Source organism: Tyto alba, unplaced genomic scaffold, assembly GCF_018691265.1.
Source record: "Tyto alba isolate M040663 unplaced genomic scaffold, T.alba_DEE_v4.0 Super-Scaffold_6, whole genome shotgun sequence".
NCBI lineage: Eukaryota > Metazoa > Chordata > Aves > Strigiformes > Tytonidae > Tyto > Tyto alba.
The window spans coordinates 53,974,487-53,992,216 of NW_024881327.1; the positions used below are offsets into that span (position 1 = coordinate 53,974,487).

The following is a 17,730-nucleotide window of genomic DNA, read 5'->3' on the forward strand; positions in this document are numbered from 1 at the left end:
ATTAAAATCAAGCTGTGCTTTATACTTTCATTTTTAATGGGACCATTCTTGGCTCCAAGGAGAGCACTATCAGCCCTTGAACGGCAGGAACGGGTGGAGAGAGCAATCGTCTTCTGCCAAAGACAAATAAAGTAAAAGGAAAGAAAAGGTGCTGGAAGATGATCAACAGTTCAACTTCCTCGGCTGCAGGAGCCTCCTCATTAACTGCTTCACTTCCTTTTTTTTTTTTTTTTTCCTTTTTTCTTTGTTTGTTTGGGGTTTTTTTTGTTTTTTGTTTGTTTGTTTGTTTGTTTGTTTTGGTTTTTTGTTGTTTGGGGTTTTTTTTGGGGGGGGGGGGTGTGTGTTTTTTTTTCCTTTGGCTCTGTGCATGCATCTGCCTGCCTGCAGCTCTGTATGCCCGTGAGCGAGTTGTGAGCCTGTGGCTGTGTGGTCCCAGTTCAGGTGTCCATTGCCCTCATCTCTCCCACCCCAGGAGGCAGCATTGAATGAGAAAAATAAAAAGAAGATGATTTTCTATTTTACACTAGCAATGCCACCTCGTGCTGCATCCCATGGGACGGAGCCTGCCTGGTGCCAAGACATCCACAGAAAACTTGGTGTAAACTTGGTGCACCTCAAAATTCAGGCTCCAGGGAGCCAAGGAGGACACTTCTTGTCCCAAGGTGACTTCGCCAGTGTGGTCCAGAAAAGCCTTCCAATTTCTGAAGCTAACTGGAAGCCACTCAATTGCTGGGGACTCTTCCTTGTCTCCTCCATTGCTTGGCCCTTCCTCTACATCCCCCTTCATCCCTTGGAAACCCCTGCAGTGCCCAAGCAGGCCAGAAGCCCATGGACTGCTGTGGGTCAGGATCTGGCCTCTTGTCTTGGCTCTTGCACCCCAGTATGACTGGGAAGGACGGGGCACGGATGGGAGAGGTGAAGGCCTGATGGCTCCATTTCTCAAACTGAGAGGAACTGAGGCACGGAGACAGAGGCAACGACTTGCCCAAGGGCAAGGAGATCTTACCAGCTTCATCACAAGTGTGGTGGGCCACAGTGGTCCCCTACACTGGCTAGGGAGGTACAGTCCTGAGTCCCTCTATAAGCTCAGTTTGCTTCTGCTCCATAGGGAAAAGGAGCCAGTCCCAATGAGCCCATTAACATACTGGGGCCAGGCACCCATAGAGCCATGGTGTCCTCCTCCCAGCAAGCTACACCAGTCCTGCCTCAAATGCAGGACCTATCCTGGGCCAAGTGTCCTGGCCAGGTCTACCTGTGACCAATAGCTCAGTCTCAGGGTAGAGTTGCCAGCATGGAGATGAAGATGGCTACAGCCTCCCATCCACTGCCACCTGAGCTGTTTCCCTACAGTGTCACATCTCCTTGGCCACCTCCAGGACCAGAATGGGCCCAAAGGAGCCCTACCAGTTCAGCAGGACCTTTCTCTTGGGTTGAACCTGTCATATCACCTAGATATTTAGATCCAAGGAGACCACGGTGTTAAAAGGAAGCCTGGAAGATTTTAAAACACCCCCATGCACACCCCTACACCCCCTAACCATCTTGGCTAAGAGTGAAAGCATCCAGAAAGCCCAGAGGCCCCCTGCTAATTTCATAGTAGGCTGGATCACCAGCTCTCGGTTTTGTTGTTTGCAGAGTGCCTGGTGTGCAGGGACCTCAGAAGACTTGGCAAGAATGCTGACAGCGATGAAACGCAGCAAGAGAAGAGCAGCTGCGCTGAGAAAGAGACATCTCTGGAGATGGTTCACCCAAGTTAGCCCAGTTTAACTTCTCCATTTCATCTGCATGGGACCTGGAGCATCCCAGTGCAGGAGGAAGGTGGAGACTGTTAAATCAGACCAAAGCTGGAGAAAACATTTGTACCCTGGGGAGGAAGGCACAAGAAGATGTTGCCAGGAGTGGTGTGGGCTCTCCATTGCTGGAGAATTGAAGAACATAAGGGCAATTATACCAGGCAAGGCAAAAAGCTGGCACCAGGCTCCATCAGGGATCAGGTTAAAATCTGAAAGGAGCTGGGCTTTGCTCCACCTGTCTTCTGAAATGTCTGGATTGTGTTGCTGTTGGCAATTGGACATCGGATTAGATAGACTAAAGAGATAGACCGATCCTGTCTTCCAAGATGTTACTGGGAATTCAAAGTGTGGTTTCTCCCCCCAGCATGTACAATATAAAGCCGTTTGATGCAGACATGCTGTCCTGAGCCAGCCAGGAGGTTTTGGTCTTCTACATTTCAACCTCACAAACTCTGCCCTGTGGATAAATGAGAAATGGGCACGTGAAGAGATTGCTCAAACCACCAGCGAAGTACCAGCCTGAGCGTCTCAGCCTCAGCCCTTGCTCAAGAGCCTACTGGAAGTGGAGTTTCAGCACACATCTCCATAATCACGGTCTAAGGTTCTCCCTTACCTGATTGGAGGGGAAACAATGAGGCCCAACCTTCCAGCAGATGCAGCACTTTGTGGACACTTTTGTTGCAAGAGACATCCAAGCCAAAGACAAAAAATGCAGATGGGCTAAAGCAGGTTATAGCACTCAGCATACTCACTCTGGTGCTGGTAAAGTCTCTATGGGGACAGACATGAGGTATGAGTTTGCCCATACAGCAGCAGAGTTGGGAGAAGCCCCCAGAAATGTTGAGGTGATGAAAGTAAAAGCGGTCTGCTCCTCTATCCCACACCTACCCCTCCTAACCTTCGGGAGACTGAAAGACATTTAAGCAGCAGATGGGACCACAATGCACATCTCAGTGTCCCAGGCCTCAGTGAAACGGTTGAGACAGGATCATCACCGCAGGAGCCTTCCTCTTTCCTCTTCACCCTTCACCAAGCACATGCTGTCTGAGGGAGGCTCCATTAGCCAGGAAGGTGCCTTTGATGCTGAGAACACAGTATGGTGAAAAGCTGTGGTTTTTTCAGCTCTCCGCCACCATTTTCCAAAGGTACCCAAGCTTGCAGTGGACGCCTTTATGAAGGGAAATGCTCCACTTGACAGATATCAAGATCAACAAGTCATCAGAGGCATTTGGAAGCTTTCATGCCCAGCTCGTGCTTTTAATGAGATTGCAGGTGATGGGGTAAGGGGGAAAGAATAAGGAGAAAAGCTGCACTTAAAGATCTGGTCCCTGGAAATCCCAGTCACACTTCACGAGGCTGAGGAGAGGATTTCATGGTCATCTGCTGCCATCTAGTGTCATCTGGACATCACCCAAAAGCCCTGCCTGGATTCATGACTTCTCTAACCAGTCCTTAAGTGGTGCCTGTCCCACGGACCACAGGCCACACCTTACATTTGTGGGTGCATCAGGATGGACTTAATCCATCTGCACTCCCTGTGACCACCTCAGGTTAGACACAGCCAGTAAACAGACCGTTGTACATCAGCCCAAAATTACAACCCGCCTTGTACCCCTGCCCCCAGAGGGGACTGGGCTTGCAGCTCAAGGCCAGAGGAGCTGGGCTGGCCTGGGCATGTGGACTGGGAGGGCTGTTCTCAGCACTGCTGCTCCTGCCTGGGGAAAAGGGATGCTCCAGGTCCTCCTGCACCATGGCACAGCCAGTCTGCCTCAAGAAAAATCTGCTTATCCATGCAAGGGCATCTCCCAAGCAGAGAAAAGGTCTTTGAGAAGGGTGGAACCATCATTTTGGAGTACTTGCTGAGCAGAGCTCTAGATCAGTACAGCTTTGCAGGATCCCTCAGATCAGAAATGGGGGGTTCTTTCAATTCCCTTCTAGCCTGAATGGCTCAAATTTAGCCCCCAAAGGTGTGTGTCCTAGCTCTGCACTGTTGGTGAAGTTTGGATAGCTGTAGAGGGTGAACTCTCATATCTCCCTGCTGGCAACGGGAGACAAAGGGGCATAGGATGGCCAGGCAGGTGACATTAAAGGGCAAGAATACAAGCCCAGGGACATTGCATCAGCTTGATGTGATCATTCAATTGCTGGTCTCACAGTAAGGTGTTTTTTTGACTGCAGTGCTCTCATCCCTCACTGTCATTAAGTTAAATGATCCGACTCATTGAGAAAAGTTTTTTCCAATCACTTCATTACCTAATGGACTTCTCCAAACCCTCTCCATTTAACCCTCTGCTAACACCTCTACTGGACAGGAGAAGGGAGGGCATTCATGGGCAGGGAGCTGGGTTTCCCCTCTCCAGGAGCTCCATAGGCCCTTCCTCAAGTCGACCATGTCAGAAGCCCTTGGGAGACCACTAAAAAGAATGGGACCTTTAGATGGTTTAGGAGCCAGTTCATTTATCCTAAATTATCCATTTCAATCTAAATAACTCTGATTTTGTGACTTGTTATCAGAGTAAGAGGAGCTGCTGGATCCTACATCCCACCTAGATATTGACTGACCGAGAAAAGTATGGAGATACCAGAGATGTTTCAGGGAAGACCCAAGTGCATGACCAAAGGCTTTGAAACAGTCTGATCATAAAAGAGTAAGGACAGCTTAGGTTAAAGTGGCCGTAACCACAACCTGCAATTAGCAGCCCATTTTGTAACACTGGGGATAATGAAACACCAGAACAGTTTCCTGAAGGTTGTCCCTGAGCCTACATCATGAGCAATCTTTTAATTGATTGGACACAACTCAAAAAATTTGTCCTAGTACAGATGAGATCTACACCAGCGTGGTTATGTCACACACGGTTGGGCCAAATGATCCCAGGTTTAAGGGTTAATAGAAGGGCGTCCAGGGATATCTGTTTGCACTGGTGCAGTGGGGGATGCAGAGTCCTTGGTGTCTAAAGATTCAGGGAACTTCTGAGCAAGAAAAGAGACAGAGGAGCCAGGAGACTGTACAAAGCCTTTGTTCTCATTTCAGACCCTGACAGAGCCGCATGTCAAGTCATAGGAAAGTGGCACGGTATAGTACTGTGCAGGTCAACAGCACCTTTCATCTGAGGATTATAAAGCCCTTTCAAGACATCAGTTTGTTAAACCTCACAACACCCCTGTGAGGTAGGTATTACCCCCCCATTTTACAAACGGGGGGAACTGAGGCACAGAGAAATGCAACGGCTTGGCCAAGGCCTTTGGGCAAGCCAATGACATAGGCAGGAGGTCTTCCTGCTCTTGATCCCAGCTTGTGGCTCCTTCCCCCTTTGGACAGCAGAGTGTTAGCAGCTCACAGAGCCACTGCTGGGCTTGCCCCATGAGCAGGGAACATGCGATGTTTGTGGAGGGCTCCTGAGCCCCTTGAAAGCACCCTGGTAACCAGCTGCCACCAGCACTTCAGACATTAAACCATTTCCCAGACAGCTCCTCCTTCCAGGTACGGCCCCAGGATTGCCACTGTTTTGTCTTGTGCAATCAGGCAGGAGGCCAGGAGGAGCCTGAGAACTTGGATCCTTCATGGAAATGTCCCAGCACTGTATGGCACAGTCCAAACTGGAAACCACTTCTCTCTCATGGCAAATGTCTCCCCGGAGACAATGCCCAGCATTGAGCTCTGGTGTCGGTGGGTGGTGGGGAGGGTCTCATCAGGCCTGGAGGAGAAGGAGGAGGTAGCTAGAAGGATATTATACGGCTTTCGCTGCCTCTGTCATCAGCATCGTAAGTCAGTGTTGGATGTCCTCTTCATCCTAAGTCACCCCATCCCATCCCATGTGCAATGTCAAAAAAGAAACTAAAGCTGGGGGGTAAATTGGCAAGGAAGCGATGCCAGGAGCTGTGGTGGAGTCCCCATCGTGATAACTCCACCACCAGCCCACCCCAACCCTTAGTTATATCACGGTACCAATTTTCCCTCTCCTCCCCCCACCACTACAGTTTTTGTGCTGAATACATATTCTGTCTTATAAAAATAGTCCTCTGGTATCAAAAGACAAATAAAACAAGAGAAGAATAAAAGACCCCTGTCGCCAGCAGCAGTGCAAATCAGGAGAGCCAGCTCAGGAAGGATGGGCTTAAGGTGTCCTTGGTTTGTCACTTCTTCAAGGGGAAGGAGGTTGATTGGACTTTGATGGCTGGGACTGGCCTAAAGCAAAAAGAAAGGGAAACGAGACAACTCATTCGAGTGCAGAGACCAACCATCCACCAACTCTACCACAACCATCCTTCCACAACTCAGGGAAGCCAGACGAGCTTCTGTCCTTGAGACCAGAGGGGACCTGGGACTACCACTGGTCACCCATGTTCTCTCTCAAAAATACAACCGAAATTGTATCACTTTGAAGTGTTTTCCTTTGGCGTACCCTCAAAACCCTGATAGGACGCAGACCCCACCAAAGCACATGGTGGCATCAGGCAGTAACCAGTGGTGAGAACTGTGAGCCCACCAGCTGTGGGAACCATGTCCCTTAAGGGGTTACTGCTCTCAGCTTCCCAAAAACAACTAAGGTGGCTCGTGCGCTACCAAGGGACATCACCAAATCATCCAACCCGATATGGATCCTATAGTCCATCCAGAGAATTACGAAATCTCTCATTCATCCATCTAGAAAAAAAAAACAAGTACCCTGGCCCTCTCTTACCATGTTGGTGGTATCAAGTAACAAATCCAGACCAGGACACAGGCATGTCCTGCTCCCTGACACAAGTCCGGCCCTGCTAGTCAACACTTTTTTTACATGGGCACCTTTTCAAGAGAGGATGGACAGGGACTGTTCCCAGTGGGCAGCAAGAATGAAACTACACCCTCTGGGGAGGGAGCCGAGTTTGGCTGCTGGGATGTGCCAAATCTTTCGAGACCACAGAACAGGCTTGTTTTATTTACTAGAAGAGATGAGCTATAGAGATTGAGTTACACAGAGAAATTTTGGGGCATATTCAGCCTCCTTGTGGTGGCAACTACAAAGGCATAAGAACCTAAAACGGTCCAGGAGCATCAAAACATTAATTAGCAAAGCAGACTGGGGATGAGAGCCAACTTCAGTCCAACACGGTGCCATCTCTCCATGGCTGGATATGGCCCACAAGCCTGGATAGCAGGAGCAGACGCACGCAAGATCCCCTGAGGTTCCACTGACCTATTTCCAGAGGATTTAGCAATACAGCAAGAGCTGAAAGTAGTGGTGACATTGTAAAGGACTTGGACTGAATCTCCAAGCTCCAAACTTGAAAGCCCGTGTCCTCCATTCCCTTGGACACAGGTGTCCAAGCCCTGCTATTGTTTGGGTACCCAGAGGGGCCATGTCCTGCTCATCTAAGAGCCTCTGGGAAAGGGGCACTTTAATCCCCAGTCTCTTGGGTCCCAGCCCAGCGCTTAACCAAAAGTCATCCTGCCACTAGCAGCAAAGACCATCCCCCCGCCGTGGTGCTGCACAGTGTCTGTGACTCACCTTTGAGGTGGCATCGGTCTGTAGGGAAGAAAGACAAAACAGAGAATCAATGTCCAGCCCTTCACTCCACTGTCCCCCCAGCAGCTCGCCAAGAGCCCCCCTCCATGCTCTAAGACAAGGGGCCACAGGCACTCAGCAAAGGCTGCCATCCCCCTTAGCCCATCAGGACCCTATAAGACCCAAAGTCACAACCTTGGTCACCGCTGGCCAACTTTAGCCAAACCCTGTGGGCTCCTGTCAGGTGGAGGCATGGCTGCATGCCCCAGACACCGACAGGTACCTTGCTCGGGCGGGCAGGCTTTTCTCCTGCACCCCACAAGTGGGAGCATAGACACCTGGTTCCGTGTAGCAGGATTTGGGACATCATTTGATCTCCTTTCTGCCTGTTGCTGATGCCCCCAGATGCCCCATACCAAAGATCCCCAACGTCCTACAGGCCAGTTACTTCAAGGCTGGTGGACTTCAAATTCCCCTATAGCTATAGCAGCAGGTACAGACCCGCACAGCCCAGAGCACAGAACATTTCATAGAATCATAGAATGGTTTGGGTTGGAAGGGATCTTAAAGATCATCTAGTTCCAAACCCCCGCCATGGGCAGGGACACCTTCCACTAGATCAGGTTGCTCAAAGCCTCATCCATTTCTCCTGCTCTTTGGCAGTCTGGTCTGTACACACGAGCCATATTGGAAAGGAGCAGGAGAAACCCAAATCACGGAGAAGACACCATGAGAGGAAGACCAGAACACACCACAGTGACATTTGGGATGTCCCACTCAGATCTGACCCACAAAACCCCCCACCGTGTCCACCTGCAGGACACCAGCAGTGGTGGGAGATAGCTCAGCTCCTCTCTCAACTTACTTCAATGGCTTTGTGGGGTGACTCATGGCACTTGCACCCGACGCCTTGAAGTTGGTAGGAGGGACCATGACCAGCAGGGTCTGTCTGTGTGCAGGAGGCAGCTCTTTGGCCAGAAGAGGACTTCCAGGCAGAGGCCGACGGGGGGGCTGGTGCTTTGGGACAACCTGGGATCACAAAGTGTATGGGGAGAGACAATATCCTTAGCGGAGCATCCAGTGATCTCCTACAAACCTCTCTGACCTGATGCAGAGCTGAGATGTTTCCAAGCATGTAGCAACACCCCCCAAACTATAAAATGTTCTTATTCTCTAATGAGATTTCTTCACCATTGCAACAGATTCATCTCTTAGGATGGCATGACAACTCCTCAGTAGTCCCCAATCCAAAAGAGCCACAGGGAGCCAAAAACCAGAATCTCTATGCATCTGATGGGAAAGCACAGCCAACCAACGAAGCTCACCAGTGGGGTCCTCACAGGGCTGCAGGGAAGAGGTTTCTTCGGAGGCGGCAGCTTAACCTGGGAGATGACCGTTTTGGTGGGGACCATGGGTGATTTGCTGAGTGGTGGAGGTGGCCTGGCAGGCTTGGGGTCTCTCGGACGTGGAGGGATGGAGTGGGGAGCCGGGCGAAGAGGGTGGACAATGTTGACAGGCTGAGAGCCAGGCTGGTGAGCGCTGGGTTTGGAGGGAAACGCAGCCCGCATTGTCTGCAGGGATGAGAAAAGCAGAAGTATGGGGGAAAATCCTTAGGTGAGTTCTCCTGGGGGCTGAAAATTAGATGTCCCCTCCAGGTCTGGGTGCTAGGGAGTTGCATGAGGAACACTGGGTATTTATTACCCTTTCTGGAACCACCACTTTTACCATCCCATCCAAAAGCTGAATATATATTTGCTCCTCACTAACCATACGAGAGCACGCAGGGATGAGAAAGGTGTTGGGCTCAGGAGAGCTGGAGCAGGACCAGCTCTGGTGAATCCATACGAGATTTCCATCAAACAGGGTACATCACCCATTCTGCCTTGCTTTCAGCCACAGTGGCTGTGCTCAAAACCCCTAAATTCTTCCTAAATTCAGCCCTGGATTTACCATCCCAAGGTCACCAGAGCTGACACAAACAGCAGCAGAAGTATCTGCCTCCCTTGAGACCCAGCACAAAATCATCAGTGGGATTGAACGGCCCCTGCTAAGGTTTGTCATAGTGATGGGCAATTTCCCAGCAGAGGCTCCTGGCAATCACCAGAGTCTTTTTGAGCAGGCAGAGCTCAACAGACTCACTTTTAGGAGAGATGTGTACTGCTGACCAAGGGCTCGCAGTGTAGACACAGTGCAAAACCAGCACAGAGCACCACTTGCACGCCCAGTTGCTGGAGGTAGATGTGATCTCCCATAACTATCAAGTCCCAGGGAGGGAAAGCAAACCTGGAAGGTGAGTTATTACTTACTTTATTAGTGTGGCTGGAGGTGGAAATGTTCCGTAAGGTGAAAGCAGCTTTGGGATGGCCACCGGTTGACTTTCGACTGACGGTTTTGTTCCTGCCCAGGATAACAAATGTAAATCACAGATTGCAAAATAAACCAACCATTTTTGCAACAGCTTCCTCCCAAAATGCTGCACATCAGCAAGATGCTCTCTCCATTAACAGATCATTAACAGACAGTCTTGCAGTGCTGGGTGAGCCGGGATGATGAGTCTGTCTTGAGATAATGAGGGTAATGAAGGAAGTTGTTTGGTTCTGGGTTTCTTTCTCAAGTTATTGCAGCGGCTCTGAGGTATGTGTGTGTCTGTACCATTACTATGAGGAAAAATAATGAGAATATCTAAATTCAGAGCCCTTCCAGCTCTTGCAGCCTCCTAGGAGCAGATGGTAGAAGTTCCTCGGTACCAGACCACTTTCATCATCACTCTGGGGTTGTCCTATCCAACTGTTCACTCCTGTCCTCTGCTCAGGGGAGAGCTGAGAGCCTCAGACTGTCCCAGGAAGGAGCTCTTCTTGTCTCAGCCAGGTTTCATACCAATTTGAAACAGACCCTGTGCACCACCAGCTCCCCAACAACTGTTCCTAACAGCCTGGATTCTGCCAGTGACAAGAAAACAAGGTTTCAGAGTTTCACTGGGTCCTCAAGAGAGAAAGGACTGAGGATGCGTCACTCACCTGTATGTCTCCTGGCTCCTCCTCCTCATCTCCTTTATCCATTTATTCAGGAGCGAGTTCTCCCGCCGGTACCAAAAGTACATGCTCATCATCAGGGCCGGGAGGAAGAGCAGGAAGATGAGCAGAAGAGTTACTAAGATGGCTTCATGATCTGGCAGGGAAAGCACAAAGATGAGTGCGGGGCTGAGAGAGCCAGCAGTTTTCAGCTTTACTTGATGGAAAGGTCGGTCCCGTCTGCCCATTCCCGGCCATCCAGGCTAGAGACATCCTTGCTGATCACACCTCCAAAAAGGGAGCAGTACCATCTGGTGGCCTTTGAGAAAAATGGGTGGCCACCACGCAACCAGAGCTGGGCACAGGCTGTGAGTCCGCCCGAACGGACCCAATCCAGCACACGGGGGAGCAGAGCTGTCAGCAGCTTTATCACCCCATCTCCCCCTCTTCATGGCCTCGCTCCAGCCCCACCAACATCACAAGGCACCGGACGAGAAGTCGTAACTCACTGTCGCGCTGCACGGGGCCACTGTCCACGCTGCCGCCCAAGCCCGGCTTCTCGCAGTAGGGGGGAGCCCAGCCAGCGTCGCAGTGACAGTTCTTGTTGCTGTTGCAGACCTGCAGAGAGAGAAGGAGGGTTGGAGACCACAAGGGATGTATGGGAACGATGGTCTGTACGGTGGGGATGAGAGCAGATGGTCAGTGGCAGGAGTCTGGGCGGAAGGAGCTTAACCCCTGCTGGTATTCGCCCCTTGAACATCGCTTGGGTGGTGTCTGTGTTTCCCTCAAATCCGTCCTTGCAATGTACCGAGATATTTTCTTGGTGCTTTCATTTCTCTGCTCTTTGCAGAAACCTTGAAGACAGGTATCTTATACCCTCAGCTTTCACACCACTTGACTAGACAAGCCTAATGACCTAATTAATATTTTTTGTTAGGCCAGAAGTTTGTTAAACACCTTCGCCTTGGGATCTTCTCATTAAACCATATCATTGTTGTTGCCTTATCTGACACAGCCCTGCGTTCTGCAGAGGTCAAATCTGTACAGCCCTTAAGCTTTGAACAATAGTGGCTCTTCCTATTTGCTGAGCCATTTCCCTGCCTTTTTGCAGTCCCAGTTGTGTTTCTAACTCTTGCTTTGCTCTCAGAGGGAACAGGCACCTGCTCTGAGCTCTAAATGCTCTCCAGTTCAAACGCAACCTTGATCCAAATTTTGCAGGTGGTCCTTACATCACAAACGATCTTATTCCTCTAAGTTGGACATGGGTAAGCAAAAATCTCAGCTTGGTCTCCCCACAGCTGATGCACATGAGAGTTACGAAAAGCAAATGCCCGCTGTGTTGCAAGGCTCATCCCTGTGGGAGACACTTGGTTTTGCATAAGAATCTGCATTCATCTCAGGAGCCTGTTGTATGTCTCAGGCAATAACTCACCCCATGGCCGTTGCACCGGGAAACGCACTTTTCCAGCTCAAAAAGGGAGGCATTCTGGCACCGACGATCTTTGCAAACCTGAGAGAGAGCCAAGAAGTTGAGGTTAGAGACAGACCCGAGAGAGAGGGGACAGTGATCTTCTGCCTTCACAGATGGGGGTCCTCTGGAAGGATGTTGTCCATTGGAAAATGCCGCTTGGTTAAATCGACTTGTTCCAGGTCAACGCATTTCACTTCAATTTTCAGCCTAGCCCAGGAAACCTCTGCCATTCCTCCATCCAGGATGGCTCAGCAGAGACCAGACACCAACACTGCCACCTCCCTCCCCTGACAACCCACCTGGCAGCTCCTGAAGAAGGCATTTCCCACCTGGCCCTAAAAAAGCAGGCACCAGCCAAAAAAAAAAAAAAAAAAAGCCACTGGATTTCAAAACCAGCCATCCCTTCTCATGAAAATGTCAACATTTTGGCCTTCCATCATGAACTGGGGAGAAAAATTCACAATTAAAATGTCAAATAGCAAAGGCCATATCCCCACAGCCAACTCTGGCATGCATCCCTCCTACCATGTTGCCTACCAGGCTTCTGCCCTTTCTCGGCTGAACTGACCCTCTGTAAAGTACTTGGAGATGCAAAGGCTGTTAAAGACAGTAATGCTCAATTAGCAGCATTTGTTTGGATCTGTTCTCTTGATTCCTAACACGGTTTTCCCCTGGGAAACAATTTATTCATAGGAGAAAGCCTCATCCATCCAGTCCTGGGGCATGCAATTCTTGTTGGAGTTGCTCCACTATTCATTAAATCAGTAAAGACACATGGAGGCAAGAGAGAAGAATATGATGGCCTACACACAAGCATCTGGTGATGCCTAGAAATGTGCTGGTTGAGATGTCAATGGGCAACGTCTGCAAGCGTGGAGGAATCCACACCCCAATGCCCAAAAGAAGAGCCAATGTCCACATGGGAGCTGGGATAAGAGCCGAGGAGATGATCTCCTGTGGGAGACCCCAGCCCTAGGAAGGGGTACTCACCATCCCATCTCCGCATTTCGTCCCCGTCATCACCAGCCCAGGGTCGGAGAGATCTTCCTCGTCGTCCTTTGCCGTGTACATATAGGTGCCTCGGCACTTCACCTCCCGACCGTTGAAGCGGATGGTGGTGTCGATGGAGACGGTGTTGGTCCCCTGGGGCTTCTTTGCTGAGCTCTGGCACTGGATCTTGCCACACATAGCATCCCTGGGAGCGGGGCACAGCCGAGGTGAGGGCAGGAGAGCCACGTCATCCTCCCTGCCTCATCATCCCCTGTCCCACTGCTTGCTGGATCACCTCCCTCTGAATTTACGGCCACTTTAGGTTGTGATGGGAGAGGCTGAGCACGGTTCAGAAAGGACTTAGATAAGTCATGGACAGCACAGAGAAATGCTGGAGGGAAGAGGCAGGAGGGTATTGTCCCTTTAACTTCCCTGGTCTAACTGGGAATACTGGAGAGCACACACTCCCTAAATCGCATCCCCTGCTGATGCTGTCTTTGATTTCCCCCTCGGGCTGGGCTGGGGGGTGACGCGTGGTGGGACAACCTCGCAGCAGTGATGGGGATTGAGCCCGGGAAGGACCTGGTGACTTCCTCAGGTCCCAAATGGTGATGCCAGGAGGTTGGGGTGGGACCCTCTTCGCAGGGGTGGGCAGCGGAGGGCTGCGGGCGCGGGAGGAGGAGATGGGGCCACCCAGGGGTGCCAGCGCTGCACCCACCTCTTGTCGCATTTCACGTAGCGCCCTTGGCTGTCTTTGCCGCAGTTGCCGTAGGTGTTGCCGGCCATGTTCACGTCTTGGAAACAGGCATCCGGGGCCGGCCAGGCGCCTGCAAGGTGGGAGGAAAAGTCCCACATGGGATGGGGAAAACAGCCAGTGGGGAGAAATATGGAAACAGGGAGCAGCGACCGGAGGCTCATGGAGAAAAACACTGTGGCAAAGTCTCCTGGTGAGCTGCTGCTGCAGGCACCAGGCCAAGAACAACACAAGAGGGGTGAAATCCCCTTTTCTGTGGGGTCTTGCAGAGGATTTTGGTCCTGGGGGAGGATTCCCTCCTTGTGCCTGCTGCAGGTCTCCTGGGGGCCCCCACAGGCGCTGACCCTGGGGGTGACAGCACCGCTGTGGCGAATGGGGACCCCTGCCTGGGGTGGGAGCTGTAGAGGGGTGTACAGGGGGGCGAGCGGGGTGTTGGCAGTGTGGGCACGGGGATCACAGCGGGCACAGGGGCAGGGTACAGCACGTGGCTGCGCGTGGCTATAGGTACCGCGGGAGCTATAGGCAGCGTGGGGGCTGTGTGCACTCTGTGGCCACGTGAAGTGTGGAACCGTACGAAGGATCTGGCCATATAAACTACTCTGGCCATATGTACACCGTAAGAGCCACGTCATCTATAGGCCATATGCAGTATAGAGTCTGTAGGCAGTGCAAGGGCCATATGCAGAATACAGGCTGGCTGAAGCGAGGAGGCCCCACGGACGCAAACCCCCAAGCCCAGATGGGGACAACAAAACCCCTCCGACCCCATGGGCAAGGACCATGGGAACCCCATGGGCAGGGACCACGGGGACCCCATGGACAGGGACCACGGGCACCCCATGGGCAGGGACCACGAGCACCCCATGGGCAAGGACCACGGGCACCCCATGGGCAGGGACCATGGGGACCCCATGGGCAGGGACCACGGGGACCCCATGGGCAGGGACCACGGGCACCCCATGGGCAGGGACCACGAGCACCCCATGGGCAAGGACCACGGGCACCCCATGGGCAGGGACCACGGGGACCCCATGGGCAGGGACCACGGGGAACCCATGGGCCAGGACCACGAGCATGCCATGGGCAAGGACCACGGGCACCCCATGGGCAGGGACCACAGGCACCCCATGGGCAGGGACCACAGGGACCCCATGGGCAGGGACCACGGGGAACCCATGGGCAGGGACCACGGGCACCCCATGGGCAGGGACCACGGGGACCCCATGGGCAGGGACCACGGGGACCCCATGGGCAGGGACCACGGGGAACCCATGGGCAGGGACCATGGGCACCCCATGGGCAGGGACCACGGGCACCCCATGGGCAAGGACCACGGGAACCCCATGGGCAGGGACTATGGGCACCCCACGTTGCAGACACAGCGGTGAGCCCCAATGTGGCTCTTGCTCCGGAGAAGGGTGGCAAGGAGGCAAGGCTGGTGGGACTCACCCGGTCCCCAGAGCTGGATGCATTGCTGGTGGTGGGTCATGCACATGCCGTTGTTGCAATAAGCCTCGCCGTAGGCGCAGGATGAGCCATCCAGCAGGTACACGTTGGCCGGGCAGTAGGGTGAGGCACCCGTGCAGTATTCAGGGAGGTCGCAAGATCCCGCTGCTTCCCTGCAGATCGTCCCAGCCACCTTCAGCTGCCGCAGGAGGAGAAAGAAACGTCAGCACTGAGCAGCAGCAAAGGGCTCAAGCAGGGATTGTGCCTCCTGGCACGGCGTGGGGCCATAAGCCATCTATAATGTCCCCTGTGGGACTATATGGGGCTGTCAAGGTACAAAGCCAAATTCCTGGGCTGGACCCCAGCCACAAAGCAGCCAGCAGAGACTCCCCTGCAGACACGAGTTTACACATAACCCTCCTCATTTGGCACCAGGGAGGGGTTTTGACCTTATGGGCATGAGTCCCGAGGGAACGGTGGGGGCTGTATCTCCCTGCTCAGCCCATGGGAGGGCAGGGGGGGCACGGTGGGGGGGCTTACCTTGCAGCTCTGGCAGCAGTCGCCGTGGGCACACTGGGCCCCCGCCTTCAGCGTGCAGTTGTGTGCGTTGCAGCAGGGGTTGGTGCACTCCTGCGTGGGGAGAAGGTGGCCCCAATCACGATCAGTGAGGCCATCCCTTCCCCGTCGCTGCCTCCCCCCAGCCCCTTCTCCACCCATTGCTCTTCTCATTTTGCCAACGGAGAAACTGAGGCACGAGGGGAAGGGAATGAAGAAGACCTGAGCACTCTAGGGCAAAGTCGGGAAGAAAGCCAGCACCTGGTTAAATGGATTTAGGGAGGAGGGATTGGGAAAAGCCCTCGGGATGGAGTCCTTATGGTTACCAGGAAGCCTCTTTCCCTTGGAAATGCCCCTCTCCACGTGGTCCATGTCCTGCCACCCAGCAGCTGAGCTGAGCTGCAAAAGCCTCTGCGGGAAAGCGATGCAGCACCCAGCATCATACCTCCACCTCCCCGCAGTCACAGTCTTCTCCTTCCTCCAGAAAGCCATTGCCACATTTCCGTCCCACCACCAGGTCCTTGGTGTCAGGCAGGTTGAAGAGACACATGCCACCTCCTTTCTGGAAGTAGTTCTCCAGCTGCCTCTTGCTGCAGGAGCTGAACACGCGAGGGAAGGGGTGTCTGCACAGAGGATAGATGGGGAGGGATGGGAACCGGGGCAATCAGGACCAGGAGAAGGTGGAAAACCACAGTCAGAGCTGGGAAATAAGGACACGGGCAAACTGGCACAAACCCTTCCAAGAGCAGAAGCCACCACTGGCCAGATGCATCAGGACCGCAAACATCTCCCTCCCCGACTCGCAGGGCTGAGCACCAGGCTAACAACCAGGGGACGCCACACCGAGCCCGAATTTTTCTCCGGAATGGGATGGGGTGGACAAGCAGACCTGCTGTACGCCAACCCCAGAGCATCAGCCCTCCGGCAAGTGACTTCTTAGAGATTGGGGACCCCCACGGGGTGAGCCTCGAAAGCCAAGGAGGACCCACGCCTGCAGGCTCTGCCAGCTTTGCTGCTGGTGCAGGTGTCACCTCCGCGCCTCGGTCCTCTGCAGGTGGGACACCGCAGACCCCCCCCATCCTAACCGCAAGGCAGGTCTCCACACCTGCAGTGACTCTCTGCTCAGGATGTCTGTTAAATATGTGCCTGCCGTCACTGAACTGCTGATGGGAAGTACCCATTTGGGGCTACTTAAATGCTTCTGAGGCTGAGATGGAGAAAAATCCTCTAAAAAAAAAATAAATAAATAAAAAGGGAAAAGAAGCACAAAAAATGGTGATTTTTCTAAAGAAGCTCTGAGCCTGGTTCTTCCATAATTTTGAACAAGTTTGTGAGGGTTTGCATGTTGGTTTTTTTTTTTTTTGGTTTGTGGAGGAAGCTGAGAGTAAGAGCTGTGCGCTGCCTTCTGCTTCAGCGCTGGTTTCATTTCCTGCTATCACTGCAAAAAAGTTTTATTTCATATTAGGACATACTCATTTCCGAGATGACACAGAGGGCTTTTTGTAAAAGTATTTTTGAAGTCTGGGGGAAATCTCTTGAGCTGTAGGGAAAGCTGTAAGTCCATCCAAGTTATGGGAGCATGAGTCAGCAAATATACCAAATAAATTGGTACATGAATGTGCAAATAGGATAGGTGGAAGACAGTCAAAAATGTGTTTCCTGAGCATGTGGGGAAAAAAAAAAATATTTCAGCAAAAATAAGAAGGAAGAAATGTCACGGGGAGATGTAAGCTCAGAGAGCTTTGCCTGCCGGGGTGAGCAGGGGCACAGCTGAGCTACAGCATCTGCTACTGCTTTGCACCAGCTCCGGCGGGTGGGGGCAGGAGAATTAATTAATAGGATAACTAAACAAACGAGTGCCTAACTGCCTTGTCCTGGAAAGCCAGTGCTTTTCCCCACCACATTCCACGTAGGCAGAGACTAAACCCCATGGGGTCAGCGCCGTGATCCGACAGCCCTGAGAGCTACAGGAAAACAGCCCGGGCACACCCTGACACGGCAGCAAGGTGTTTTGGCTGTTATTTATTAACGGGAAGAGCGGGTGGGTTCAAATAACAGGGAATAAACAGCTGCTTTTCTGCAGTGCAGGGAAATCTGGGATGACTGTATTGACAGGAGCTGGAAAACCCAACAGGAGGAGGACTTTGGAAGGGAAAGTGGCACCAACCAGCTGAATTTCATACAGCTCTGGGTGAAATTGAAGGGTAAAAGCACAAGAAAA

General features: G+C 52.4%; 1 protein-coding gene across 1 annotated transcript in view; it reads right to left on the reverse strand.

Annotated features, from left to right (window-relative positions):
* Nucleotides 1-4,797: 4,797 nt before the first annotated feature.
* The window catches only part of ADAM33 (ADAM metallopeptidase domain 33), a 30,936-nt gene continuing 18,003 nt past the window's right edge, over nt 4,798-17,730 (reverse strand). The window contains exons 12-24 of the mRNA XM_042808239.1: nt 15,955-16,132; nt 15,495-15,584; nt 14,958-15,153; nt 13,473-13,581; nt 12,755-12,959; nt 11,726-11,803; nt 10,803-10,911; nt 10,300-10,450; nt 9,589-9,679; nt 8,608-8,853; nt 8,148-8,311; nt 7,286-7,303; nt 4,798-5,982 (exon numbers count right to left, since the gene is read on the reverse strand). Of these exons, the coding sequence (XP_042664173.1) occupies nt 5,931-5,982; nt 7,286-7,303; nt 8,148-8,311; nt 8,608-8,853; nt 9,589-9,679; nt 10,300-10,450; nt 10,803-10,911; nt 11,726-11,803; nt 12,755-12,959; nt 13,473-13,581; nt 14,958-15,153; nt 15,495-15,584; nt 15,955-16,132 (1,687 nt within the window). The 3' untranslated portion in view covers nt 4,798-5,930. The remainder of the gene's footprint in view (nt 5,983-7,285; nt 7,304-8,147; nt 8,312-8,607; nt 8,854-9,588; nt 9,680-10,299; nt 10,451-10,802; nt 10,912-11,725; nt 11,804-12,754; nt 12,960-13,472; nt 13,582-14,957; nt 15,154-15,494; nt 15,585-15,954; nt 16,133-17,730) is intronic.